The sequence below is a fragment of the Narcine bancroftii genome, chromosome 13 (assembly GCF_036971445.1).
Source record: "Narcine bancroftii isolate sNarBan1 chromosome 13, sNarBan1.hap1, whole genome shotgun sequence".
Lineage (NCBI taxonomy): Eukaryota > Metazoa > Chordata > Chondrichthyes > Torpediniformes > Narcinidae > Narcine > Narcine bancroftii.
In genome coordinates, this window is record NC_091481.1 from 69,747,927 (window position 1) to 69,775,849 (window position 27,923).

A 27,923-nucleotide genomic window follows, 5' to 3' on the forward strand; every position below is an offset into this window, starting at 1 on the left:
TAGAGAGACACAGAACAAAAAGAAAAATATTAAAAATATTAAAATTGACAACTGGAATTTGAGAGTTAAAAATACTAAAGATTAAAAAGGTTCAGGTTCACCACCAATCAGAATGAATAAAATAAAATTGCTGCTTGCAAAGGAGATTGAGGCAGACAGATAGAGCGTTGAGGTGTGCAATCTTGGTGCAGAGGCATTAATGGGGCCAGGCAGGTCACAAAACAAAATTCAGTTTTACCCTGTTCTACTTTCACTGGTATTAATTCTGGTGGTAGAGAGGTGACGTTTCAAGGAAACTGTGCTTGTTAGATACTTATTTTGGTTCTTCAAATAAACCACAACAGGTTCTAGTATCTGAAGATGCGCAAACGAAAGCTGATTAGATTGATCAGCGAAGGGAGAACAATGGGGATTCAGTGCAGCGAGGGGCTCAGCAGCTGAGGGACCCACCACAGGCTGCGGGCGACCTACGGTCGGGGGACCAGATCGGGCAGCAGGCTACTGGGGCCAGGTATCGGGGGCTGGGATTCGAGAGGGCGCTGAGGGCAAGAAGGGCGATGAAAACGTCCTGACCATGTCGGAGGTTTGGATCTGGAGCTGGGTGGCCGATGGATCGAACAGGAGTCAGTGCGGCTGCAGAAGCTGCCTTTGCTATGTAAAAACTGTTTGACCAGCTGAGTTTCTCCAGCATTTTGTGATTTTACTCCAACCTACTTCTAAAAATATTTATAAGATGCCCAAGATGGATAATGAATATTCTCAATAATGCTCATGGAAAAGTGTATTGCATTAGTTCAGACTGTCCTTCTGTGTTGTTGGAGCATAAGGAACTTTGGGAAAGGCAGGTAAAACTCAATGGAGTGAAGTCTGATGCCCATGACCTACATGGATGTCTGACCAGATTTTTTTCTTCTCAGGAAGTAGCTTCCAAAGAGAACTGACAAACCCATGAAAAGGAACATAACAGAGTGCTCTGGGACAAAAGCAGGAGTGTGGTGTGGGCTCTCTGTATGATTCTTGTGACAGACTGGTGGCACAGTTAGCTCAATGCTGTCACAGGGGTTCAAATCCAGCGCTGTCTGCAGGGAGTTTGCACATCCTCCCTGTGTCCGCATGGGTTTCCTCTGGGGGCTTTGGTTTCCTCCCACCCTTCAAAAACGTGGGGGGGGGGGTTTACAGGTCAATTGGATGGAGGTCAATTGGTTATAATTGGGTGGCACGGGCTTGTGGGCCGGAAGAGGCTGTTCCTGTGCTGTATGTCTAAATTTTTTAAAATTAAGAATAACAGAAATCACCACAGAGCCAAGAATGTCGGGGAAAACCATGATTAACAATTCTATATTGTTCATGGATGATTCTAGGTCAACAAGCCCCAAACATCCATTTAAGGTTTTCAATGGTACTTTCTGACAATTGGCTTGTGGTTTCCAAAACTCCCACTGCGTTTGCTTCCTCTCCTCCGACTATTCTTCTAAGGTACCACATTGGCAGCCTCAAACACTGGAACGCCTGTCTGACATGGAGGATGCTGCAGTCTAGCTGCTCTTTGTCAATCTTCATGGCACCAAGTGCCACCACTTCCGAGTCAGAGTATTAGTTCACTGCTCCAAGGCTCCGGGGGTGACTGATCTCATTCTTCTGGGAAGACGAGAGCCACACCGTACAAGACAGGCACTTTGGCCCAACCCAATGAACCTACAACCCCCATGCATTTTTGAAGTGGGTGGGAGGCAACTGGAGCATCCAGAGGAAACCCAGGCAGACACGGGGAGAATGTACAAACTCCTTACAGACAGCACCGGGTCATTGCCGCTGTAATATATAAAAGGTTAAAAAAGCCCATTCTCAGAATTTTTTTAAAACTCTGGCACATATCTTTGATTCCTCTGGAGTCACTGACTACACCAGTTAGTTCCACTGAGTTTTATAAAATTCCTGCAGCAGAAGCCACCTTATTCAATTACAAAAGCAAACGTCTGCCTAACTTGGTCAAATATGTTTCAGACTCAGCACTAAATTCATTCTTAGAAACATAGAAAAATAGGTGCAGGAGTCGGCCATTTGGCCCATCAAGTCTACATTGCCATTCATTATGATCATGGCTGATCAGTACTTGGTTCCTGGCTTCTCTCCATACCCTCTGATCTCCTTAGCCACAAGGGCCAAATTTAAACTACTCTTAAATATTGATAAGGAACTGGCCTCAACTACTTCCTGTGGCAAAGAATTCCACAGATTCACCAGTCTCTGAGAGAAGAAATTTTTTTCTCATCTCAGTCCTAAAAGGCTTGCCCCTTATCCTTAAACTGTGACCCCTGGTTCTGTTTTTCCACAGCATCGGAAACAACCTTCCTGCATCTCGTCTGTCTAATTCATTAAGAATTTTATATGTTTCTATAAGATCCCCCCTTCAATTTTCTAAATTCCAGCGAATACAAGCCTAGTTGATCCAACCTTTCTTCATATGCAAGTCTTTTTACCCCTGTTATTAATCGAGTGAACCTTCTCTCCACCCCCTCCATGGCGGGGGTGACCTTCTTCAGATAATGAGACCAAAACTGAACATGGTATTCCAGGGTCTCACCAAGGCGCAGTATGGCTGCAGCAGGACCTCCCTACTCCTGTACTCGAATCCTCTTGCTATGAATGCCAACGTACCATTCACCTTCCCCACGCCTGCCCACTTTCAATGGCTGATGTACAGTGACACCCAAGTCTCGCTGTATTTCCCCCTTTCCTAAATAGATACCATTTAGATAATAATCCTCTCTCCTGTTCTTACCTCCAAAGTGGATACCCTCACATTTATCCACATTATATTGCATCTGCCACTTCTTGGCCCACTCACCTAACTTGTCCAAGTCACCCTGCATGCACTCTCCTTCAATTCTCTACCCAGCTAACCCCACTACCTAACTTCATGTCGTCTACAAATTTCAAGATGCTGCTTTCTATTCCCACATCTAAATCATTGATATATATTGTAAATAACTGTGGCCCCAGCACAGAGCCCTGCGGTTCCCCGCTAATCAATGGCTGCCATTCTGAAAAGAGCCCATTTATTCCTACTCTTTGCTTCCTGCCTGTCAACCAATTCTCTATCCACCTCAATAACATCCTCCAGGGGGAGGAGTCAAGTGATGAAATAGTGGCCGGTAGGGTAAAACCAGCCCTCTCCAGAAAAAAATTTAAAAAGTCAAGAAAAGACAAAGTTCAACAAATATAAAATAGAAGATAAAGTTGCAGAGAAGAGAAAGAAGATGGCACCCAAGAAGGAAAAAGTAAAAACAATGGGAAAAAAAAGAAGAAAAGTCACTGGAAAAGAGAGAAGGACTTACCTGCACGAAGGAACAGGGAGCCATGGTGACGAAGAGCGCCCGATCTCTGAGATTGGTGCCGGCCCTGTGGATTTGTGACCTCCTGACCAGTGGAATGCAAAAATGGCTCTCTGAACCAAACAAAAGTGTGCAACTGCACAATTAAAGGTAAAAGAAAACTCCGACGGGAGGGTGTCTCAGCAGAGTAGCGGACAACCACGGTGCGACCAGCTGAGGGACGCCCGACACCAGGGCTCTCAGCTGGAAGATGAGGAAGGTGGCAGGAGAGGGATTGAGGTATAAGGCAAGAAAGAAAGTTGATGAGGTGAACAGCAATAGGAGCAGAAGCAGGAGGCCCAACAGATGAGCAGTCCAGAAGGGGAGGACCAACAGCAGGGGGCCCAGCAAGAAGAGGCCCGACTAAGTGATACAAGCAACTCATCAAGAAAATCAGAAGAGATACAGATACAAAGAGAAGAAGACACGAAAACGGGTACAGACACAAGAAGAGGAAGAAGAAGACCAAGATCTTCACAGAGAAATAGAAGGTAAAACAGATGGACAGAATATAAAGCTTTTTTCGAAGAACAAATGAGAGCATTAAAAGAATGGTTGTCATTAGAATTTAATGCAATTAAAAGAAAAATGAAAAGAACAGAAGATAAAATGCAAAGATTAGAACAGGTCATGACAGAGATAGGGAAAAGAGTAGAAAATGTGGAAGAACGAGAAACGACTGTAGAAACGGAAAGGACTTAAGAGGAAAATTGGAAGAAAGTGGCAAAAAAAATTAAAGAGACACAAGAGTTGTTGGAAAATTATAGTAGGCGAAACAACATAAAAATAGTGGACCTGAAGGAAGGTGAAGAAGGCACAGACATGAAGGAATTTATAAAAGGATGGATCCCGAAGATCCTGGGAATGACAGAAATGCAGGAAGAAATGGAAATAGAAAAGGCACACAGAGCATTAGCTCCGAACCACAGGCACATCAAAACCCAAGATCCATCTTAGTAAAATTTTTGAGATATATGACAAGAGAAAATATACTGGAATGGGCAAGGAATAAAATTAAAGATAATAAACCATTGGAATACAAGGATCAAATAATATTTTTTTACCCAGACATAAGTTTTGAACTCTTAAAGAAGGAGTTTAATACAGCAAAATCGATCTGTATCTGGAAAAAAGGTTATAAATTCATGTAAAGATATCAAGCTGTACTTAAAATATTTATACCCGGGGAGCAAAGCAGACTGTTCTCAGATCTGGAGGAAGCACAAGAATTCACAGAGCATTTGCAGGACAGAAGGAGAGATGAAGAGATGTAATAAGAATGAAGAATGGTGATAAAGTATATATAAAGATGTAAAAACAATGTATATGTAAAGAACTGAAGAGGGAAAACAGAAGGGAAGGAAGGAAGTAGGGAAAAAAAGGGAGAGCTTTGTTATATGTGTAAAAAAGTGTTGTGGGGGGGGAAGAGAATAACCGTCACTGCGAAATCAGTTGACGCTTGCGAACAAGATCGCAATCCAAATGGAAAGGGGAGTTGTGGTTGCCCGGCAAGGGATAAGGGGCAACTCAGAGAGGGGGGGAGCACTTGGGGTTAAGGTAATATTGGGTGTGGGAATTGTTGCAGTATTTTAGGTTTTAAATGTGTTGTCATACATTGAGTTTAAAAAGGGAAAACAGAGATGAAAATGGGGAAAAAGGGAAAGGAGGTGGTGAGGAAGCGGAAATGAGGTGTAAACAAGATATAAGATGGCCACGTTGAACTATATGACTATAAACATTAATGGAATACATAACCAAATTAAAAGGAAGAGGCTATTAAATTTACTGAAAAAAGAAAAAATAGATATAGCATTTGTGCAGGAAACGCATCTAACTGAAGTGGAACATAACAAATTAAAGAGAGACTGGGTAGAATACGTAGTGGCAGCATCAGATAATTCAAAAGCCATATTAATTAATAAAAATGTACCAATCAAAATAGAGGAGGAAATAATAGATCCAGAAGGGAGGTATGTAATTATAAAGTGTCAGATATACTCAGAATTTTGGAATTTGCTCAATATATATGCACCTAATGAGGATAAAAATTTAATGCAAGATATTTTTTTGAAGACTGTAGATACACAAGGAAATATATTGATAGGAGGGAATTAACCTTAATTTGGATTCAAAGATGGATAAAACTGGACAAAAGACTAGCAGAAAGAACAAAGTAGCCAAATTTATGGTTAAGTCAATGCAGGAAATGCAATTTTTGGATATATGGAGGAGATAACACCCAAAGGAGAAGGAATACTCATATTATTCGAGTAGGCATAAAACATACTCAAGGATTGATATATTTCTGTTGTTGGTCCATATTCAAGGGAGAGTTAGAAAAACTGAGTATAAAACTAGACTACTACCTGATCATTCATCCCTGTTATTAGCAATAGAACTGGAGGACATCCCACCAAGAACATATAGATGGAGGTTAAACTCCATGCTACTTAAAAGGCAGGAATTTAGAGTTTATTGAACGCCAAATTAAAACATATTTTGAAATAAACATGGAATCAGTGAAAGACAAATTTATATTATGGGACACAATGAAAGGCTTCATTAGAGGGCAGATAATAAGTTATGTAACTAAGATGAAAAAGGACTACAATCAGGAAATAGAGCAGTTAGAAAGGGAGATAGTAAGTACAGAAAAGGAATTAGTAAAAAGGGATGATATAATGAAAAAGAGAGAATTGGTGGACAAAAAAATAAAATACAAAACATTACAAACGTATAAGATGGAGAAGAACATAATGAAAATAAAGCAAAAGTATTATGAATTGGGAGAAAAAACACATAAAATATTAGCCTGGCAACTTAAAACAGATCAAGCTAAAAGAACTGTATTAGCATCAAGGAAAAAGGACAAACAAATTACATATAACCCAACAGAGATTAATGAGAACTTTAAGGAATTTTATGAACAATTATACCAAACTGAGAATGAGGGGAAAGATGATAAAATAGAAGAGTTTTTAGTTAAAATTGAACTGCCGAAATTGCAAGAAGAGGAACAAAACAAACTGATAAAACCATTTGAAATAGAGGAAATACAGGATATATTAAAAAAGCTATCGAACAATAAAACACCTGGAGAGGACAGACCAAGAGAATTCTATAAAACATTTAAGGAGTTATTAATTCCTCCTCTCCTGGAAGTAATGAACCAGATAGAAGAAACACAAAACTTGCCAGATTCATGTAAGACTGCAATAATTACAGTAATACCAAAGACGGGGAAGGATCCACTAACACCAGCATCATATAGACCAATATCTCTACTTAACACAGATTATAAGATAATAGCAAAATTATTAGCAAACAGATTGGCCAATTGTGTACCTAAAATAGAAAAATAAGATCAAACTGGATTTATTAAGAAAAGACGAACAGCGGATAAAAATAAAACTTATTAATGTAATTCATGCAGTTCAAGGAAATAAGAAGCCAATAGTGGCTGTTGCTTTAGATGCAGAAAAAGCCTTTGACAGAGTAGAGTGAAACTATTTATTTAAAGTATTACAGGGGTTCAATCTACCAGAAAAATATATTAATTGGATTAAAGCATTGTATAATGGACCATTGGCGAAGGTAACAATAAATGGATATGTATCGAGCCAATTTAAATTAAGTAGGTCAACTAGGCAGGGATGTCCATTACCCCCTCATTGTTCGCCTTAGCAATAGAACCTTTGGCAGAACTGATAAGAACAGAAAATAAAATAAAAGGGATAAAAATAAAGGAGGAGTATAAAATCAGTTTATTTGCAGATGACATCATAGTATACCTAACAGAACCAGAAATATCAATAAAAGAATTACATAAGAAATTGAAGGAGTATGGTGAAATATCGGGGTACAAGATCAATGCAAATAAAAGTGAAGTGATGCCAATGAGTAATGCAGATTATACAGAATTTAAAAAAGAATCACCATTTAAATGGCAAACACAAGCAATCCGATACCTAGGGATCAGGTTAGACAATAACTTAAGACACTTGTACAAACTAATAAAGAAATTGCAGGAAGACTTAGAACATTGGAAAGAATTACTGCTAATGTTGATAGGGAGGGTAAATTGCATTAACAAGAATGTTTTCCCAAGGATACAATACTTATTTCAATCGTTACCAATTCCCTTAACAGAAATTCTTTAATGAACTAAAGAGAATAATAAGGAAATGCTTGTGGAAAGGGGGGAAACCAAGGGTAGCGTTAGATAAATTAACAGAGTGGTATAAACAAGGTGGTTTGCAGTTACCAAACTTATTAGAGCCGCACAATTAAGATATTTATCAGATTTTTACCAGACAAGGGAAAAACAAGACTGGACTAAGATAGAACTAGATAAAATAGGGGAGAAGGTAGTGGAACATATACTTTATAAGTGGGATGAAAAGCTGGTGCAATATAAAAACTCACCAGTACTGCATTATTTTACTTAAAATATGGAAGAAGATCCACTTAGAAAGGAAAAAAATGAATTACCAAATACCAAAATTGTTATTGACACAAAACCCATTAATCCCTTTTACAATAGATAACATTTCCTTTAGAGAATGGGAGAGAAAAGGAATCAAAAGAATAGAAAATTGTTTTTTGGGAAATAATTTATTAACATTTAAAAAGTTGAAGGACAAACATGGAATAACTCATGGTACAATGTTTGCATATCATCAATTGAAAGCTTATTTAAAGGATATATTGGGAAACAGTTTGAGATTATCAGAAGGAAGCAGCTTTGAAGATGTGATTACAGACACAATGATATTAAAAGATTTATAATGAACATGTACATTAAGCTGCAAGATAAGGAAAATGATGAAATAAGCTATAAACCTAAACAAAAGTGGGAAAAGGGTTTAAACATAAAGATAAAAAATGAAGTATGGGAAAAGTTATGTTCTGGAACTATGAAGAATACAATAAACACAAGGTTACGCATGATACAGTATAATTGATTACACAGGTTATGTATCACTCCTCAAAAATTAAAAGAATGGGATCCAACATTATCAGATAGATGTTTTCGCTGTAAGAAGGTAATGGGAACAACAGTATATACAATTTGGGCACGTGAGAAAGTGAAAATGTTTTGGGAAGATCTAAATCAGATATTAAACAAAATCACAAAAAACAATAAAATCACAACTTCCCTTGGATATAACTATATGCACCTATTGTCTTTCATTATTGTACCATGAGTTTCTGCTAATAAAAGCCATGATTATTGTTTGAGCACATCGTCTTTGTCAACTGGAACTTCAATTTTATTAGCAGAAATGGATGCAACACTCAAGCCAGAGCGACTGATAATTGACCAGTCTGCCTCGAGGGCCAGAGAAATTTTTAACCACTGGATTGCTTGTTTCGATTACTACATGGCTCGAAACAACGTGGTCGATGAGGCGATACAGTGGGGCCACCTGAACTCTCTGCTGGGTGAGGTCCGTTTCGCCGTAATGCAAGGAGGTACCACTCTGGCTATAGCCTGGGAAAGTCTGACTGCTTGCAGAATGTGGTGCTTGCTCGACACCAGTTGCTGACTAGATGCCAGAAACCCGGGAAATGTAATGCTGCCTATGCACTGGCCCTCGACTCACTGGCAAACGAATGTGATGTCAGGGCAGTCAATGTGCAACAACATCGCAATTCCTTGAACCTGGATGCTTTTGTCAATGGGATTGACTCCAGTTACATCCAACAGAGGCTGCTCGAGATGGAGCCCTTAACCTACGAGCGGGCAGTCACTCTAGCCAAAACATGGACCATGCGGTCCAGTGAAATGCTAGAAACCGAAAAGGAAACATCCAGGAGTGCTGGAACCCTGAAGGAAAGAAAAGGGCAAACTCCTGAAAAATGCTACTTCTGTGATAAGGGCTGGCACCCCAGATCGAAGTGCCCGGCTCGATTTGCTACCTGCTGCTATTGTGGGAAAGCGTGCAAGGCGAAAAGTACTCCCACTGATAAGAAGAAAAGCACCAAGAAAATGTGTCCTGGAGCTGCAGGAATGAAAGACATCGGTGCATATACAGTTATATCCAAGGGGAGTGTCCTTAACAGTAGAGATAATGCACAGCCAATGTTAGTACAGCAAGGCTCGCCAGAGGGGAGACAGGCAGCTTGGCAGACATTCACCACAATAACATACCAAAAAATCCAGAGATCTTTCTTCTAAGTAATATAAGAAGTATGGAATTAGGCCTCAAATCGGATAAAGCGCAAAAAAGATTCATTATGATAGCCTTAGCAGTAGCAAAAAAATGTATAATGTCAACTTGGAAAATAAAAGAGAGCCTGAGAGTACAGCAATGGTATATGGAAATGAATAAATGTATTCCATTGGAAAAAAATAAGATACAATTTAAAATATAAAGTCACATTATTTGAACAAATTTGGGAACCATACATGGAACATAACAGAGAGGGTTTGCCTCGAACCTCCACCCCCTAAAATGATAAGAAGACAAAACAACTTGATTCAATGTGTAAAAGTAGATGACACATTTTTCTTGTTTATTTTTCATTGTGTGAAGACACAATGGTTTTACTGTATTGTATATGTTGAATATTTATTGGTTTTGGAGGGGGGTGGGAAGGGGGGAGGGAGGGTAGGGGGGGAAAAAGGGAGAAAATGCCACTGTATATTTAATGAGAAACGTTTGTATATATTTTGGTTGATATGGTGAAAAATAAAAAATTATATTAAAAAAATACCATCCCTCCTACACTGTGCTCTTTAAGTTTGATAAAGGGCTCAAGCCCAAAATGTCGGTTAGGTATTTGCCTTTGTTATATAAAGGACGCTGTTGACCAGCTGAGTTTCTCCAGATTTGTGTGTTTTTACTTCAACCATGGTGTCTACAGATTTTCATGTTTTACTTCTAAAAAATACATTAGATGCACAAGATAGATAATGACTATTCACAGTAATGCTTGTGGAAAAGAAAGGTGCATTGCAATAGTCTGTGGTGTTGGAGCAGTCCCTGGGAACTGATAGTGGACTTCAGGAAGGGCAGATAAATCTCGTATTTGTTCCCACCAATTCCAGTTGACATATGTTAACTGAGGGATAGTTACAACATTTCTGCTCAATTTTGATTTGTTAGAAGCTTGAGGTTGTCCGTATTTAGTAAGTTGAAACAACAACTGAATTTTATAGAGATTAAAAAGCAACAGTAAATGCAGTGTGCACTCATCAAGTCAGGCCGCATTCACGGGGAGAGGAACCAAGTTAGTGTTTCAGTTCAATGATGCTACATCAGAAAAATGAAATGTTAGAAAAACCGTCTGTGGTGAATGGTTGCTCCTTGGTGCAGCTATTCTCAACAGGGGCCATATGGACCCCGGGGTAGGGGGGCATACAACATATTTGGGGGTGGCCTCAGATTGAAATCATAGGATATTTTCAATGTTATTCTTTGTCGGGAGAAGTACAGAAGAAGCCAACTGAACTCGACTGCGTCATGGGGAAGGGGAGCCGAAAATTTTGAGTGGAGTCCTAAGGGGGCCATAGCCGAGAAAAAGGTGGAGAATTATTCAGATCATGAATAGTGATCTTTTGCAGTGACTGATATTAGGGGTATTGTTTTTTTTTACCTTGGTTAAATGATCTAAGCCTAAACCACAGAACCCCCCCCCCCCAACCCTGTACATTTTTTGAAGGGAGGGAGGAAACTGGAGCACCCGGAGGAAACCCACATCAGCTCATGAGGAGAACGTGCTAACTCCTTACAGACAGCGCCAGATTCGAATCCAGGTCACTGGCCCCTTAATATCATTGCACTAACTGCTATGCTAGCCAACGGGGCAGGGGGTAGGGGAACAGCATAAGCTCTTACAGAAACTTCTGGGGCCAGACTGGGAGGTCTGGAAACAAAGCTGGAAAGCGTGTGTTCATTGGGGCTAAATCGTTCAAATAAAGGATACTGTTCTCAAAGCGTAACAGGAGCAGGAAGACCTGAGGGTAGGGTAGGTAGACACAGTAGAAGTCCAGAGTAGATAAGCAGGAAGGCATGCTGAATTGTAATTAAATGCTTGTTCAATGCCAATTGCAGGATTATGTTAAAATCTGAGCATCGCATGAAAAGAATTGGAGAACATCCAGAAAAGATAAATGATGAGGGTTCCTGAGATGAGGGACTACATAGGTGTCCTGAGGAGAATGTTCTGACTGGTCGCATTATTAGAACTGCCTCTGCACAAGATTACAGAGAGTTGTGAACTCGCCCAGCGCCATCACGGGCACCAGACCACTCCATCGAGGTGGTGTCTTAAGAAAGCAGCCCCTATCCTCAAGGACCCCCACCACTCAGATAGAGGAGGGATCCATGCCCTCTTCACTCTGCTTCCATCGGGAAGGAGGGGCCTGAAGACGAGCACCCAACGGTACAAAAACAGCTTCTTCCCCTCCACCATCAGATTTCTGAATGGACAATGAACCACAGACACGGCCTCATCTTTTTGTACTAATTTATTTATTTTAAAATGTAATTTAGGGAAATATCTGCACTGTGATTCTTCCATAAAACAACTAATTTTGTGACTTGTTCAGGACAATAAATTCTGATTCTCAAACTATTTATTTTCCTGCGTGGTTCATGAATCTCTTTGGGCCCAGACCTGTGACAGGCATTATGTAAATGCAAATTATTCTGCGTGACCAGGGGTTGTAGGTTAATTGGGTATAAATTGGGCGGCACAGACTCGTGGGCCGAAAGGGCCTGTTACCGTGCTGTATGTCTTAATTTAAAATGTATATGTTTAATAGCCATTCTTAGTTAATACCTTGCTGTGATTTAATTGAAATCCAGGCAGGGATGCTGGCATTCGAATGGCTTAATACGCCTCTTCCCTCTCACCAGCAAGGGAGGCCTGAAGAGTGGGTGCAGGTCAGTGAGACTAGACCAAAATAAAAATGGTTCGACAAAGACTAAAAGGGCCGAAGGGGGCCTGTTTCTGTTTCTGCACTGTAGTGTTCTATGGTTTTAATGTTCTACTGCCCTGGAGGAGTGTTCGGGGCCAGGAGGTAGTTTCATACCTGTTACCATCAGCATGCTCCCAGAGCCAAATCTCATCTCGCCTCCAGTGCGGGCAGCGCAGTAATAGATTCCAGTGTCAGACACATTGACATTTGCAATCCTCAATCGACAGCTGTGGCTTCGGGGGTCAAACGAGGGAGAAAAATAACTCCCATAGCCGTTAAAGTACATCACGGAGTTTCTAGAGGAGTGGTGGAAGAGAATGGTAATGGGTCTTTCCCCAGGACGTTGCATGAACCAGTACAACAGATCAGATCCCTCCTCTATCTGGCACTCCAGCATGACTGTGTCTCCAGAATGCACAGAGGTCCTCGGCATCCCAGCTGTGGTGGAAGGATCTGCACCTGGCGAAGAAAAGATTTGACAGTGAATGGAGATGACCAAAATCTTGCCCCAAACACGACAGGTCTCGCCCGTTTCTGTTAGAAGTTGATGTCCTTAATAGGTTTAAACAAATCTGCAGATCCTGGGGGGGTTGACATGAAAATCTATAGCTGCTGGGGGTCGGCAAGGAAGCCTGGAGGTGCTGTGGTAAGGTCTAACCTTACCACCTGTGGCTGCTGTGTGACTTCTGAGTTTCTCTAGCAAGTTTGTGGACTGTGTTATTAATGGGCTTTGTATCTGCACAGGTCATTCCAGATACATAGAACTATATAACACACCAGCACCAGAAACAGACCCTTTGGCCCTTCTAGTCCATGCCAAACTATAATTCTGTGCAGTCCCACTGACCTGCACCCTCCATACCCCTCCCATCCATTACCTATTCAAACTCTTACTAAATGTCAAAATTGATCCTGCATTCACCTCTTCAGCTGGCAGTTCGTTCCACACTCCCACTCCTCTCTGTGGTTCCTCCTCATGTTCCCCCTAAACTGTTCCCCTTTCACTCATAACCCACATCTTTTGGTTTGTATCTCACTTATCTTTAGTGGGAAAAGCCAACTTACATTTACTCTGTCTGTCCCCCTCATAATTTTAAATACCTCTATCAAATCTCCCCTCATTCTTCCACTCTCCAGGGAATAAAGTCCAAGTTTGTTTAACCTTTCCCTGTAACTCAGTTCCTGAAGTTCAGGCAACATTCCAATAAATCTTCTCTGCACTCTTTCAATCTTACTGATATCTTTCCTGTAGTTTGGTGACCAATTGCACACAATACTCTAAAATTGGCTTCACTAATGTCTTCTACATCTTTACTATACCATCACATAACAGGGCAATGTTTAGCAATGCTCCAGTTTACATAGAACTGTGTGTAACATTGTTGATGGTGTGGAATGGGGCTGAAGAAAGATAGGGAGGGAGAGAGAGAGATCAACTCTGGAGCTCCACAGGTGAAGTTCCGATGGAGACAGAGAGCGCGGTGCAACAATAGGTGTGTCGAGGGGTCTAGTACAGGGGCTGAGGTCCACGGGGAACAATGTGGGTGGGGGTGCAGAAGGTTGGCCCTTCTGTGGTTGGTGAAAGAACAGCTCACTTACAGTTCGCCCACAGCAGGAGGATCCAAATCAGCTGTGGGGACATGGTCGTCTGGCCGTGCAAAGTACGCTTGCCCTTTGTCCGGTCTCTGCAGCCATTTGTGCTTCTGACCATCTCTAGCAGACATGAGGCCAGTGATTGATTGATCCTCATACGGAGTTAACCCAGGCTGGGCGCTGCAATCTCCTGAGAGGGCTGAGATTGTGAAATCCTCTCGGTACACGCTTCGGCATCGAGCATTGCAAAACTTTTCAGATAAATGACAACAGAAGGTTTTTTACTCAAAATCACAAAGCGGTGAAATCAGTTTCCAGCCAGATCGCCCACACTGCACTGGAAATATTGAACTTGTTCCAGCAGGGCTAACAGACCCAGATCTCACACCTTTCTGCCCGTTACCTCAGCAAATGCCAAGGGTTGTAGATTCTCACCCAACTCCCTCCCCCTCAAACTGTCATTGTAAGTTGACCTAGTTGGTCCAACCACCGATGTGTGACATTTCCAACCACAGATGTGTGCACAACATTTCCAACCATGGGTGTGGGTGACAGTTCAAGTTTATCACCATCTGACTATACACAGACCAGGAGATAAAACAACATTTCTCCAGACCACATACACACACACACCTAGCACCACAAAATAAAGGAGTTGGAATAGGCCATTCAGCCCATTGAGTCTGCCCTGCTGTTTAATCGTGAGCTGATCCATTTTCCCCACTCGGCCCCTCTGTCTGGCCCTCTCCCCATAACTTTGATGGTAATTAAGAACCTATCAATCTCTGCCTTAATTACACCCAATGACCTGGCCTCCACAACAAATTCACCACCCTCTAGCTGAAGAAATTCCTGCACATCTCTGTTCTAAGCAGTTATATATATGGTTATTTGCAAATACAAGATTTTTTAACCAAAAATAAATATTAAGAATAAATTATTTATCAAAGTCTCTTCCCGCCCTTAGTATTGTATCCAATACATTTCCAACTGTATATTTTTATATTCCTTTTGTATTTAGCACTGTTACAGCAATCAGTCAATCTCTCAGCCTGCAGGAAGAAGCTATTTCCCAGCCTGGCCATCCTAATTTTGTTGCTCCTGTACCTCCTTCCTGATGGTAATGGGTCAAAGATGCTGGATGGAACAGTTCCTCGATAATTCTTGGAGCCCTATTTAAGCATCGCTCCCAGTGAATGTCGTCCACAGAGGAAAGGGAGACCCCCAAGGATCCTCTTGGCCGTTTTGACGATCCTCTTTATTGACTTCTGGTCCAATGCTTTCCAGCTCCCATCCCACACAGTGATGCAGCCTGACAGGATGCTCTCCATTGTGTTCCTGTAAAAGGTTCTCAAGATGGGGGCTGGTAGCTTTGCCCTCTTCATCCTCCAACCACCACAACCCACTCACCAACAGTGCAGATGAAACTGTGTTTCAAAACTGAAAGACGCTGCTGGAAATCTGATAAGAGACCAATAAGGCTCAACATTTCAGGCAGCATCAGTAGAAAATGAAACAGGATGAAACTGAAACATTAACTCTATCTCTGCCTCCACAGATGCATTTTCTATGACTACACTCCTAGGATAGTTCCACAGGCAGAGGCATTGGCATGAAATGCACAAAACCTACTAGAGGAACTCAGCAGGTCACGCAGCATCCATAGGGAGTAAAGGGTAGCCAACGTTTCAGCCCTGGGCCCTTCGTCAGCCATGAACAAAAACTGGAAGGCCCCTGAATAAAAAAGGTGGGGGGGAGGAGAAGAGGGTGGAAGGGTAAAGGGGAGGAGCACAGGTTAACAGGTAAGAGGCACAGTAAAACCCCTGATATCCAGATACCGGATGTGTTTTTTCTGGTTGCTTGAGACTTACTCTTACACTCCCTAACTAATACACCAGCATTAAAAATAAACAATTTAAAAGACAAAAGTACTACACTGTTCTTACAAACTTCAACATATAAACCTCAAAGAATTTTACTTAATTTTCAGTCACTTTCTTTGAAAACATTTAACCGTCGCTGCATCTGCAGGTTCCTCCCCCTCCATGGAGCTGCCCGAAAGAAGAACAATAACATTATAGATAATTAACACCCCCCCCCCCCCCCCACCAGCCTCTGACTGGGGCAACTCTTACTAAGCAGGGATAAGGAGTTATCCCAATGCCGAGTGGCCATCAACCAGCTCTGCATCTGGGCGACGCCATTGCTGTTTCACACAACCTTCTTTAAACAGCTGCTATGAGCAAAGACCAACCAAGGCTCTCCCTCCACTGGCTGAATATTTGCTCCCATCTTCACCAAAGATTTATGTGTTACTTCAGAGAACATTTACTTTTATAATTATAAACTTGTATTTTTACATATTATTTTATGCCTATTAATTTTAAGTTATTTTGTCGATTTTTTTTGCCAGTTGCCTGAGGCTGCTAGTTGCTTGAATTCCAGACACCAGGAGTTTTACTGTAAGAGGTGGATACCAGTGGGAGGGTAGAAGAGAAAAAGGCTGAGAAGTAATGGGGGGATGGGGAGGGCCAATTATATTGAAGTTGGAGAATTTCATACGAAGAATTAATTTGTTATAAGATTGACCAGGCTTTCAAATTTTAAATAAATTTAAAATTTAGAAACACAGCACAGTAACAGGCCATTTCAGCCCACAAGCCCGTGCCACCCAATTCCACCCCATTAACCTACACCCCAAGTACCTTTTGAACGGTGGAAGGAAACCAGAGCCCCCGGAAAAACCAATGCAGATATGGGGAGAGTGTACAAACTCCTTACAGACGTGGGATTCGAACCCCAGTCCTGATCGCTGGCGCTGTAAAGGGTTGTGCCGACTGCTACACCAACCGTGTGAAAGTGCAAGAGTTCTGGGCCTATGCCTGGAGTTTAGAAGAATCTCACTGCAGTCCTTTAGATGCTTTATATTGCAGATATTGTCCCTGGGCATAGTCTCTCTTACCTGGGACATAGAGGGACAAGGAGGAAACTCAAATGGATTGAGAGAGGGAGACATTTCTTCACTTGGAGGGTGGTGTATCTTCAGAATTCTCCACTCCAGAGGGAGGTGTGAACCCATTCAGAACAAGGTTGGTAGACTTCTTACTTGCTGCAGTGAAACAAGTACAGAAGGCACAGCAAGGAGTAAAACACAGAAGTCTGTTTGTAGTAAAGACACAGAAATGGTGGAAGAACTCAGGAGGTCTCGCAGTGTTCCATAGGAGATAGATACCAAGGTGACACATAGGAGGTTGAGGAAAGGCTCAGGCCTGAAATATCCATAATTTATCTTTATGTTCTATCCTGAGACTCAGCGTGGACAAGATGAAGAAAATGATCTTGATCTTTAGGAGGACCAGGAATGAACACCCTCCACTACAAATCAATAACTCTGTAGTGGAGACAGTGGAGAGCACCAAGTTCCTTGGAGTTCATTCAACTCCAATGACCTAGTCAATTGCTGCAGAGAAATGGATCGGAGGTCAATCCACAAGATCATAAGAGCGGCAGAGAGGATCACTGGATCTCCCTTTCCTCACCATTGATGTGATCTACTGGGATCATTGTCTGAAGAGGGTGCACAAAATCATCGAGGACCCCTTCCACGCTGCACACAGCATCTTCCAGCTGCTTCTGTCAGGGAAGAGATACAGGAGGATCAGAGCCAGCACCATCAGGCTGAGGAACAGCTTCTTCCCACAGGCAGTGAGAATGCTGAACGACCAAAGGAACTGCTCACACTGACCCTCCAAGGCTCTCACTTTCACAAAACAATATTTATTTGTATATCTGAATACTTGTCCTGTATGTGCATTGTTTGCATGTCTGTTATGTCTGGTTGTGTGTCTGCATGCTTTGCATAGAGGACCATAGAATGTTGTTTCATCGGGTTGCACTTGTGCAATCAGATGACGATAAGACCAAGCAAATCAGCAAGACCACTGGACGGGACTGCTCCAAGGGTTGGCCTCTGTAGCCAAGTGCTCCTAAACCTACCGGTGTCCTCTGTAACGGTCCTCTATGCCCATCCATTTGCTACTATGCCTAAAGAAATTTTCTGATTAATTTCTGGCCCTGGATCTCACCGTATCCCCTGGTTGAGATGTGCCATCAATTGTGGGGATTGGTCTGTACCTGGCCTTTACTCTCTGCCCTCCATCCCTAACGCTGCCTTCAACAGAAGTGAACCACACCACTCTGAGGTTGTTCCCTCTGTTTTCCAAAGTTTTGCCCTGTTGTCGGAGGTGCAGACTCAGGCTGTAGGTGTGACGAGACATAGGAACAGACTAGATCATACGTCATGCTACAGATCATAGACAAAGCCCTTGGAAACATTTTTAAAATGCTTACATTTAAAAAAATTTAGATATACAGTAGGGTGACAGGCCATTTTGACCTACAAGCCTGTGCTGCTCAATTACACCCAATCCCTAGTACATTTTGAAGAGTGGGAGGAAAGCGGAGTCCTTGGGGAAAACCCACAGACTCGGGGAGAATGTACAAACTCCATACAGGCAGCACCAGATTCGTACCCCGTCCTGGTCACTGGCGCTGTAACAGCCATCCACCTGTTACCCCTCCACCATCAGACTCCTCAACAACAAACTCAATCAGGGACTCATTTAAGGACTTTTACTTTGCACATTATTTATTCAAGAATTTTTTTTCTGCAGTTTGTTTACATTTCATTCTTTGTTTACATTTCTCTTTTTGGTATATGTATATTTTCTTGACTACAGTTTATACTAATAAGTAGAAATTCTGCCTGGCCCACAGGAAAAAAGAATCTCAGGGTTGTATGTGATGTCATGTATGTACTCTGACAATAAATCAACATTTGAACTTTATAATTCATATTTTTAGTCATAAAGCTATTTCATTTCAATGTTTAAAAAAAATAAAATCAGGATTTTATTTCAAAATTGAAACACAGCAGTTCCCTCCATAATCCATGTTAGGGAGATTTGGTTAGCATAGCAGTTAGTGCCAACAACTGGGGCAGGATTTCGAACCCCATGCTGTCTGAAAGGAGTTTGTACATTCTCCAGGTGCTCCAGTTTCCTCCCACTGTTCAAAAACATACCAGGGATGTAGGTTAATTGGTATATTTGGGTGGCTCGGGCTCATGGGCCAGAAGGGGCTGTTACCATGCTGAATGTCTAAATTTAAATTTCTGTTGTTAATAAGTGGGAGCAAGGGGATGGGGATCATACAGCCCCTGTGCTTGCTGCACCATGTAGTAAGGTCATGGGTAACATGATGGGAGCTACAGTGCCCCTTTCCAGCCCCTTCCCCATGAACATAGAGTAAAGAGAGAAAGACCAGAGTGGAAAACCAAACTGTCCAAAGAGATATAGGTAGGTTACATGAGCTTGCAAGGGTCTGGGAGATGGAGAACAATGGTGGTAAACATTCAAAAGGAAAAATAGGTCAGATTATTTAAATAATGAGAGTTCAGCATGCTGTTCTGCAGAGACACTTGGGAGCATTTGTGCACAAATCACAAAAGGTTAATTTGCAGAAGGCAAATAGAACGTTGGCCTTCGTTGCTGGAGGGATGGAATTTAGGAGCAGGGAGGTTCTGCTGTAACAGTCCAAGGTCCTAGTGAGGCTGCGTCTGGAAAACTGAGTGCAATTCTGGTCTCCATATTTGAGGAAGGATCGATTAGGTTTGGAGGTGGTGCAGAGAAAATTCATCAGGTTGATCCTAAAGATGACAGGGTTAGCCAAGGACAGTGGTTCTCAACCTTCCTTCCCCCCCACCCCACCCCAATATTCCCTTAATAACCACAGAGCACCCATGGCTCTAAATCATTGCAGACTGAAGGAAATGAAAAATAACTGCACCAGGCGAAGGCCAGATAAGTCAGACATTCAGTGGAGTGGCTCATTCAGCTCGGTGCGTTGCTGTTTCCTTGTGGAGCCCACCATTAGGATGTGGGGTTCATTTTTCCACTTTTCTCCCAGGTGGGTTCTATAGAGCATAGTTGGTTCAAATGACACTTCCATCCACAGTTAATCAATCGAATACCTTCGCTCAGTCAGAGGCAATATTTTCAGTTACTTGCAAATTGTTGAACTAAAATTCCAAGATGATGGTAAATTTCCAACTGCATTTTCATTTCATGTGGGAATGTTAATTTCAGAAAGTTTTCAAAATTAAATTACTCATATAAACTGAGAAACTTCTGTCTATATTTTATAAAACATATTTTGACTAGTCTTGTGTGCTTTTCAATCATTGGGGTTGTAGAGCGCATCGAAAGAATCAAAGGGTTGTTGATCCAAACCAAGGCTTTTATTAACTAGAAGACTGGAGCATATCACAAATAGGTCGACCAGTTGTGACCTGATCTGGCTAGGAGCAACCCTTTAAGACCTGCCAGTAGGCATGGCTACGTTCTCAGCCAATAACAGTCATCCTACACTTCTATCTGTACATATACACATTGGTGATAGTACAGATTCTATCACATTCACCCCTTCTTTGAGAACTGACCCCAGGGTGGATGGAGGGCTGTATAAAAAAAAGAGAAAAAAAGAAAAAGAGGAAAAAAAGAAAATGAGAAAAAAGAGCCTGGAGGAGGTTAGGGGCTGTACCGGTCAGGGGGCCTGACCATCCGGCATGACTGCCGTGGTGCTGGGATTGTAGTTGCTGGAATCATGTCTACTGGTCGGCAGCATCAGTCGGTACCAGGTCGGTAGCGTTGGTCGCAGCAGCGGGTACCTGGTCAGCTGCCTCAGTGGTGGCGGGTTCCCGGTTGGCAGCGTCGGTGAGTGTGGCATGTCCCTGGTTGGCAGCAGCAGCAGGTCCCTGGTTGGCAGCGGGGGGGTCAGCGGTGATGGCGGCGGCTGGTCCCTGGTCGGCAGCTGGGGCCGTCAAAGTCGGGGCTGAGGCCTGGTTGGACGTTGTTTGTGAGGGAGGGTGAAGCAGGCCAATGTCATTGCGGCGAGGGTGGGTTGTACCTTCCATGCTCGGCGTCTGCCCCGTGACATCAGGCATTGCCATGCGGTGGAGCCCTTGCTCTCATTGGAAGAGAGCTCTGAGGAAGAAATATTTGAATGGGAGGATGGCAGTTGGGCTTCACATGAGGCACTGTGTTTGACGGTGGCCATTTTGGAGCAACAGACTACAGCAAAGTGGCTGTTTTTAAGGCACTTCTGGCACCTGGCTTTTCTCGCCGGGCACTGGGACCTGCTGTGCTTGTCCCTCCTGCAGAAATAACACTTTGGGGTTGCATCAGGCAGCGTAGTGGCAGCCAACAGGCCGTCGGTGTGCCGGGGGTAGTAGGAAAGAGGAAGGGCATCCTACTCACATCAGAGCGTGGGGTCCAGTCCGGAGAGTACATGTCCATACTTAAGACCACATCCTCCATTGTCTGCCTCACCTCATACAATTGGACCCCAGCCACGTAGGCATCCCGAATGAGATCGTCTGTGGTCTCCGTAGCAGTTCTGTCTGTGCAGGCACAGTCCCTGTCCATTGCCCTTAGTGCCTGACTATAAGCTTTACAGGACTCACTGGGCTGTTGCCTCCTTGTTGCTAGTTTGTACCAAGAATAGACCCTGTTCACCGGTCACTCGTAGAGCCCTTTCAGCACCTTCATGACTGTGGCACAAGTGGTCACGTCTTGGATGCTCTGGTAAACTCTCAGAGACACCATAGTATTCAATATTAGTAGTCGATGGCTGTCCTCTATCACGGCAGGTCAGAGAGTTGTAAGTATGTTTCGAAGCACCTCACCCAGTGCTTAAAGTCATTCGAGGCTGTAGCCGACTGTGGGTCAATGTCGAGGCGTTCCAGCCATAGCATAAGCTCCATTCCTTCAAAACTTTCTAGTTAATAAAATTGTAGAGCGCGTCGAAAAAAAATCAAAGGGTTGTTGATCCAAATCCAAACTAGAAGACTGGAGCGCATCACAAATAGGTCAACCAGTCCAGAATGACCTGGTCTGGCTAGGAGCAACCTTTTAAGACCTGCCAGTAGGCATGGCTATGCTCTCAGCCAATCACAGTCATCCTACACTACAATCTGTACGTATACACATTGGTGATGGAATCTGTACCATCACAGGGGTGTGCTACTGTGACAGTTTAGTTTGATGTACAATGTGTGCACCCACAATGTGAATCATTTTTGAGGAGTTGGAGTGAGATGGAAATCAATGTTCAGGATCCACTGCTGACTGGGCCTTCACACATCCGACCGAATCAAGGTGGGCAATTCCATGTGGTGCTTCCTTTCCTCTGAGGCAACATGGAGTGTGGAGGGTTTCATGTTCATTTACATCCTCCTGGAGAGTGGAGTGAACAAAAGTTACCCAGCACAAGGTGGAATGTGCATGCCATAGCCGCAGAACCTTCTGGATATTTCCCCAAGTTTTTGTCATTGGCTCTGGTCAACAGCTGTGTCTATATGCATCTTTGAGAGCTCCTTCATGGTTTCACCTGAGATGGAGAAACAACTCTGGTCACAAACACTCACCAATCCTAGGTCACAGTGACAATCCAACTCAAGAACATAAGAGCTTGATCAGCCTCATACCAAAAACTAACGTCTACCACCCCTCCTTCCCCAACCAATTCTCACCTTTCCTCTCTCCTTGTCCTCTTACCATATCCAATACACACCTTCTGTCTGTTGGCCTGTAATTTTTCCCTTCTCCCCAGCCTTTTAGCTCCTACCTTGAGGAAGAGCTCAGGCCCGAAATGTCAGTTATGTTTTTACCTCCTGTAGACAGGATGGTAGACCATTGGATTGGAGGTCATTCCACAGGACCATAAGAGCAGTACAGAGGATCACTGGGGACTCCCTCCCTCCCATTGACATGATCTACCAGGATCGCTGTCTGAAGAAGGCATGCAAAATCATTGAGGACTCCTTCCACCTCACACACAGCATCTTTCAGCTACTCCCGTCATGGAAGAGATACAGAGCCAGCACAACTGAGGAACAGCTTCGTCTCACAGGCAGTAAGAATCCTGAATGACTGATGAACTGCTCATGCAAATCCTTTGAGACCCTACTATACATTTAAAAATATTTATTTATTCTTATTTTCGCCCTGCATATAAATCACTTGTCAATATGCGTGCTGCCTCTATATGTTTTGCATCATGGGCACCAGTCTTCACTCAATCAAGGACATCTACAAGAGGCGGTGTCTTAGGGAAGAAGCCTCTATCCTCAAGGACCCCCACTACCCAGGCCGTACCCACTTCACTCTGCTACCATCAGGAAGGAGGCACAGGAGTCTGAAGATGAGCACCAATGATACAAACACAGCTTCTTCCCCTCCACATCAGATTCCTGAACGGACAATGAACCACAGACACAACCTCACTTTTTTTTTCTCCTCTTTTGCACTAATTTTTGTAAGAATAGGATTTACACGAAAATTTAGAGCAATTTTGCTCCTGTAATGCTGTCACAAAACGACAAATTTCATGGTAAACCTGATACTTTATCCTGCATTTGGGGCTTCTTTGTGCTCCCATTGAATGGCCTCAAAGTTTTCAATCCCCTCCCGAAATCTCGTTCCCCGCTTTGAGTGCTCATAGCCCCAGAAATTCCCAGGAATTAATGGGAATGCTGCATCTCTGAACATCTCCTTGAATCTTTTTTCTCCGTTTCCTCCAAAAACAGCTTTTCCCTTTGGAGTGACAGATGATAGGAGGTGGCTTAGTCGAGGTGTGCAAAATTACAGGGCTAGGATAGGCTTCTTCCCAGGGCCAATACCAGAGAACATCTGTTTAAGGTGAGGGGAGAAAAGGTTAGGGAGAAACTTCAGAGGTAAGTTACTTTAAAACAGAGTGTGGGGGCCTGGAATCCATTGCCAGGGTAGTGATGGAGGAAGTACAATTGGGATACTTAAAAGACTCTTAGATAGCCATTGCTCAATGGCTCGCCCGAAACGTTGGTTATGTATCTTTATCTTTGCTGTGTAGAGTATGCTGTTTGACCTGTCAAGTTTCTCTAGCATCCTCCTTGAGGAAGGGCTCAGACCCAAATCATTGGTGATGTATCTTTACCTCTTATGGACACTGTGAGACTGGCTGAGCTCCTCCAGCATTCATTTTGGTGCGTTTACTACAATCACAGCATCTGCAGACTTTTGTGTTTCACTCCCTTCTCCAGCATTGTGTTTTCACTTAGATAGGCCCCCCAGATGTCCGAAGAATAGAGGATTATGGGGGTGAGGGAGGGAATACTTTAATTGATGGTGGAGTAGGTTTACATGGGTTGGCACAACATTGTGGGTCAAAGGTTCTGTGCTGCAATGTTCTTTGTTTCTAACAGAGCTCAAAGGAGAGTAGTTTGGGGATTGGTGTTGGCCATATAACAGATGTTGCTGCCCATCTTGGCAATTGGAGCAGTAAAGTGCCAACCCTTGTGGGTGCCATGAAACCTGTCTGCTATGGTTGCCCACCTGCCTTTCAGATGGCCTTCAGTAAAGGAAGCAGCCAGCCCACTGCACTGGTTGACCCTGACCCCTGCAATAGCCCAACAAGACACTGAGCTCAGGGCGGTAAAGCAATGTTGATCCTGGTAGTCACCTCATGTGGGTGTCATTGGGAGGCACAGTTGCCTCCACTAGGCCACCATTTTCTGGATGACGACCAAAGAACACTACAGTGTAGAAGCAGGCTCTTTGGTCCATCTAGTGTGCGCCAAACTATTATTCTGCCTTGTCCCACTGACCTGCACCCGGACCATGCCCCTCCCCTTCCATATATTTATTCAAATTTTATCTTAAATTTTGAAATTGAGGCAGCATTCACCACTTCAGCTTGCAACTTGTTCCACACTCTCAGCACTCCTTGTGTGACGAAGTTCCCCCAAACCTTTAATCCATGTCCTCTAGTTCTTGCCTCACCTGACATAGAAAAAGTAAAAACACAACGCTAGAGAAACTCAGCAGGTCAAACAGTGTACCTTATTTAGCAAAGATAAAGATGCACTGCTTCTCCAGCATTCCATTCTCACTTCAATCTCAGTTGCTGCAGCATTTTGTGTTTTACTGATTGGAGAAAGCCAACAATTGGAGTATTGGAATGGGGTAGGGGTTGCCTGTCTGGCGTCAGGTTGGATGGGGTTCTTGGTCTCTGGTGGTAGGGTTGGGGGCAGTCTAAATAGTCTTTTCTTGACAGATATGAATGGCATGGGATCCTTCTGTCCCATAGAAGGCAGGATGATTGAATGCACTCTGATGTGCTGCAGTGTGTTAGCCTAAACGGGCATAAGGGTGGACAGGTGGGACTGTTTCATCTCCTTTGGTAAACCAATTTAGTAATTGAAATTGACTTGCGTCCTTCTGGAGAGAAAGTAGGTCGACCAACCTCTGGCTGCTCTCTGGTGACCTCTGCTGGGAGGTTTCCCAAAGAAAATCATTCATACAGGTGAAATATTTGAGAGGAACAAAAGAAAAGTTGAAAAGAACTGTAATAAAAACACATAAAAATGCTGGAGGAACTCAGCCAGTCTCTTGAAGAAGGGCTCAGGCCTGAAACGTCGGTTCTATATCTTTATGGACGCTGCGAGATCGACAGAGTTTCAGTGGGTTTTGCTTCTGCAGATTTCTGTGTTTCACTGTGAAAGGAACTGTGCCCATCAGAAAATCAAAGAAACAAAGCAAAACGAAGTGTGTGGCAAACACAGAACCCAAACTTCAGAGAGCCTTGATATATTTTTAGACTCCAAGGGTTTAATTGCTGCATGCGATAATGTCAGGGAGAGGGGTCAGAGGTTCGTTCTTGCCTTCTAACGTAGAAAAAGTCAGTGAGCTGGGTTTAACTCCAGGCCTGGCTCCAAGTGTTATTCAGGGGCTGCTGCTCTGCCTGGATGGGGTAGACATTACAAGATTTTTTAATTTAATTTTTAATTTTGAGATACAGCAGGGTAACAGATCCTTATAGCCCACATTGCCCAAATACACTCATATGACCAATTAACCTTCCAAAGCCATACCATTTTGGAATGTGGGTTATGTTGAAACTGCCTGAATTTCAACACTCCTGTGGATGCTGCACGACCTGCTGAGTTTTCCCAGTACTTTGTGCACTGCATTAGGCCCCAGCGTCTACAGATTTTCTGGTTTACCAAGATAAGATACTCACCACGTCTTCTGAAATGTTGATGTAAAACATAAAGTAACAGGAGGAACAATAAGATCACAATGATGACTGTTGGCACAATCCATCGGTGATGTGTTTCATGCACAGGGTCAATCATTTCTTTATTATATTCTCGGGAGAAATCTGTACAAAATACAAAATACCTTAGTTGGACAATGATGTACAAGAGAAAACTATAGATTTTCATCCAATTTTCTGCATAACCTTTGGAAATATGGGGAATACTCCAGTAGCTGATAAAAATTATTAGCTGTATTTTAATGCTTCAAAGAACAAGTAGCAAATTCTGAGATTCAGCGGTAAACATGGCTGATTTTTACTCTTATACAAACCATAACACAGCAAGGCCATAGCAGCATAAATAGGCTATTCAGCCTATCAAGTCTGCCCCACCATTCAATCACGAGCTGATCTATTTCCCCACCCTGCCCGGCCCTCTCCCCATAACCTTTGATGCCCTGGCTAATCAAGAATCTCTGCCTTAAATACAGCCAACATCCCGGCCTCCGCAACCGTCTGTGGCAACAAATTCCACAGATTCACCAATCTCTGGCTGAAAAGTTTCCTCTTCTAAGTGGATGCCCTTCAATCCTGAAGTTGCCTTAAACTTTGCTATGTTACTTGGCAACATCTGGTGGAGGCAGACACATTGGTAAGCACAATTCTTCCACTTTGTCATCTGCATCCTGCATGTGTCATCTCCCTCTCTATTCCCCCTCATGGTTCTCCCTCCATTCCAAAAGAATGGAAACTGCGAGGGGTTTACCTTTTAGTCTTTATACGAGTGTGACAATCATCGATATTCATTTGAAGGTCGGTTGAATTCCTTCAGCTTTTAACTTCTCGTGATTATCTAACTCTGTCATTTCTTAATTCAGTCATTGACTCCTTTTCATTCTTTGACTTTGAACTTCCCAGCACAGAATCTGCACTCTCTGCTTCACCAAGTTCAATCTAATTGTAGCTCATGCAATTTACACTGGGGCCACTTGTATCCTATGGACAAGACAATGTGACCAAAGACAAAGGAACAGAATTAGACCATTCGGCTCCATCATTCAATTGTGGCTGATATATTATTCCCTTTCAACCCCATTCTCCTGCCATCTCCTACAATCTTTGATACTCTTGCTAATCAAGGACAGATCAAGTTCTGCTTTAAAATACACCCAATGGCCTGACCTCCATGACCTCCTGTAGCAACAAATTCCACAGATTCACCACCCTCTGGCTGAAGAAATTTCTCCCTCACCTCTGGTCTTAAGGGACATCCTCTTATTCCAAGGATTTGCCCTCTGGTCCCAAACTCTCACACTACTGGAAACATCTCCCCACGTCCACTCTATTTAGCCCTTTCAATATCCAGAATGTTTTGATGAGATTTCCCCCACCCCCCCAAACACCAGCAAGTACAGGCCCAGAGGCATCAAACACTCCTCATATGTTAACCTTCCCATCTCAGCATCATTCTTGTAAACCTCCTGTGGACCCTCTCCAAAACTGATGCATCCTTCCTTAGTTAAGGGGTCCAAAACAACTCACAATACTCCAAAGGTGGTCTCACCAACACCTTATAAAGCCACGGCATTACATCGTTGCCTTTATATTCTGGTCCTCTCCAAATGAACTCTAACATTGCATTTGCCATTCTTACTACTGACTCAACTTGCAAGTTAATCCTGCAGAGGGACTCCCAACTCCCTCTGGACCACCTCCAACACCAGCACATCCTGATATAGAACCAAAAACTACTCGCTATACACAAACGTGGTCTGACCAATGTCTTGTAAAAAGGTCTTCTTGCTATTCCTGATGAAGGGTTTTGGCCCAAAACTTTGACTAGCTTTTGCTTCCTTGGATGCTGCCTGACCCACTGAGTTCCTCCAGCCTTT

At 43.0% G+C, this 27,923-nt stretch overlaps 1 protein-coding gene across 2 annotated transcripts in view; it reads right to left on the reverse strand.

Annotated features, from left to right (window-relative positions):
* Positions 1 to 26,099, reverse strand: part of LOC138748382 (uncharacterized) — a 63,403-nt gene extending 37,304 nt beyond the window's left edge. Inside the window, exons 1-3 of one of the 2 annotated variants that reach the window (XM_069908481.1) lie at positions 26,014 to 26,099; positions 13,903 to 14,095; positions 12,418 to 12,762 (exon numbers count right to left, since the gene is read on the reverse strand). In XM_069908481.1, coding sequence (XP_069764582.1) covers positions 12,418 to 12,762; positions 13,903 to 14,053 — 496 coding nt within the window. In that variant the 5' untranslated portion in view covers positions 14,054 to 14,095; positions 26,014 to 26,099. Of the gene's footprint in view, positions 1 to 12,417; positions 12,763 to 13,902; positions 14,415 to 26,013 lie in introns of those variants that run through there. The other variant, XM_069908482.1, reaches the window with a different exon arrangement.
* Positions 26,100 to 27,923: the final 1,824 nt, after the last annotated feature.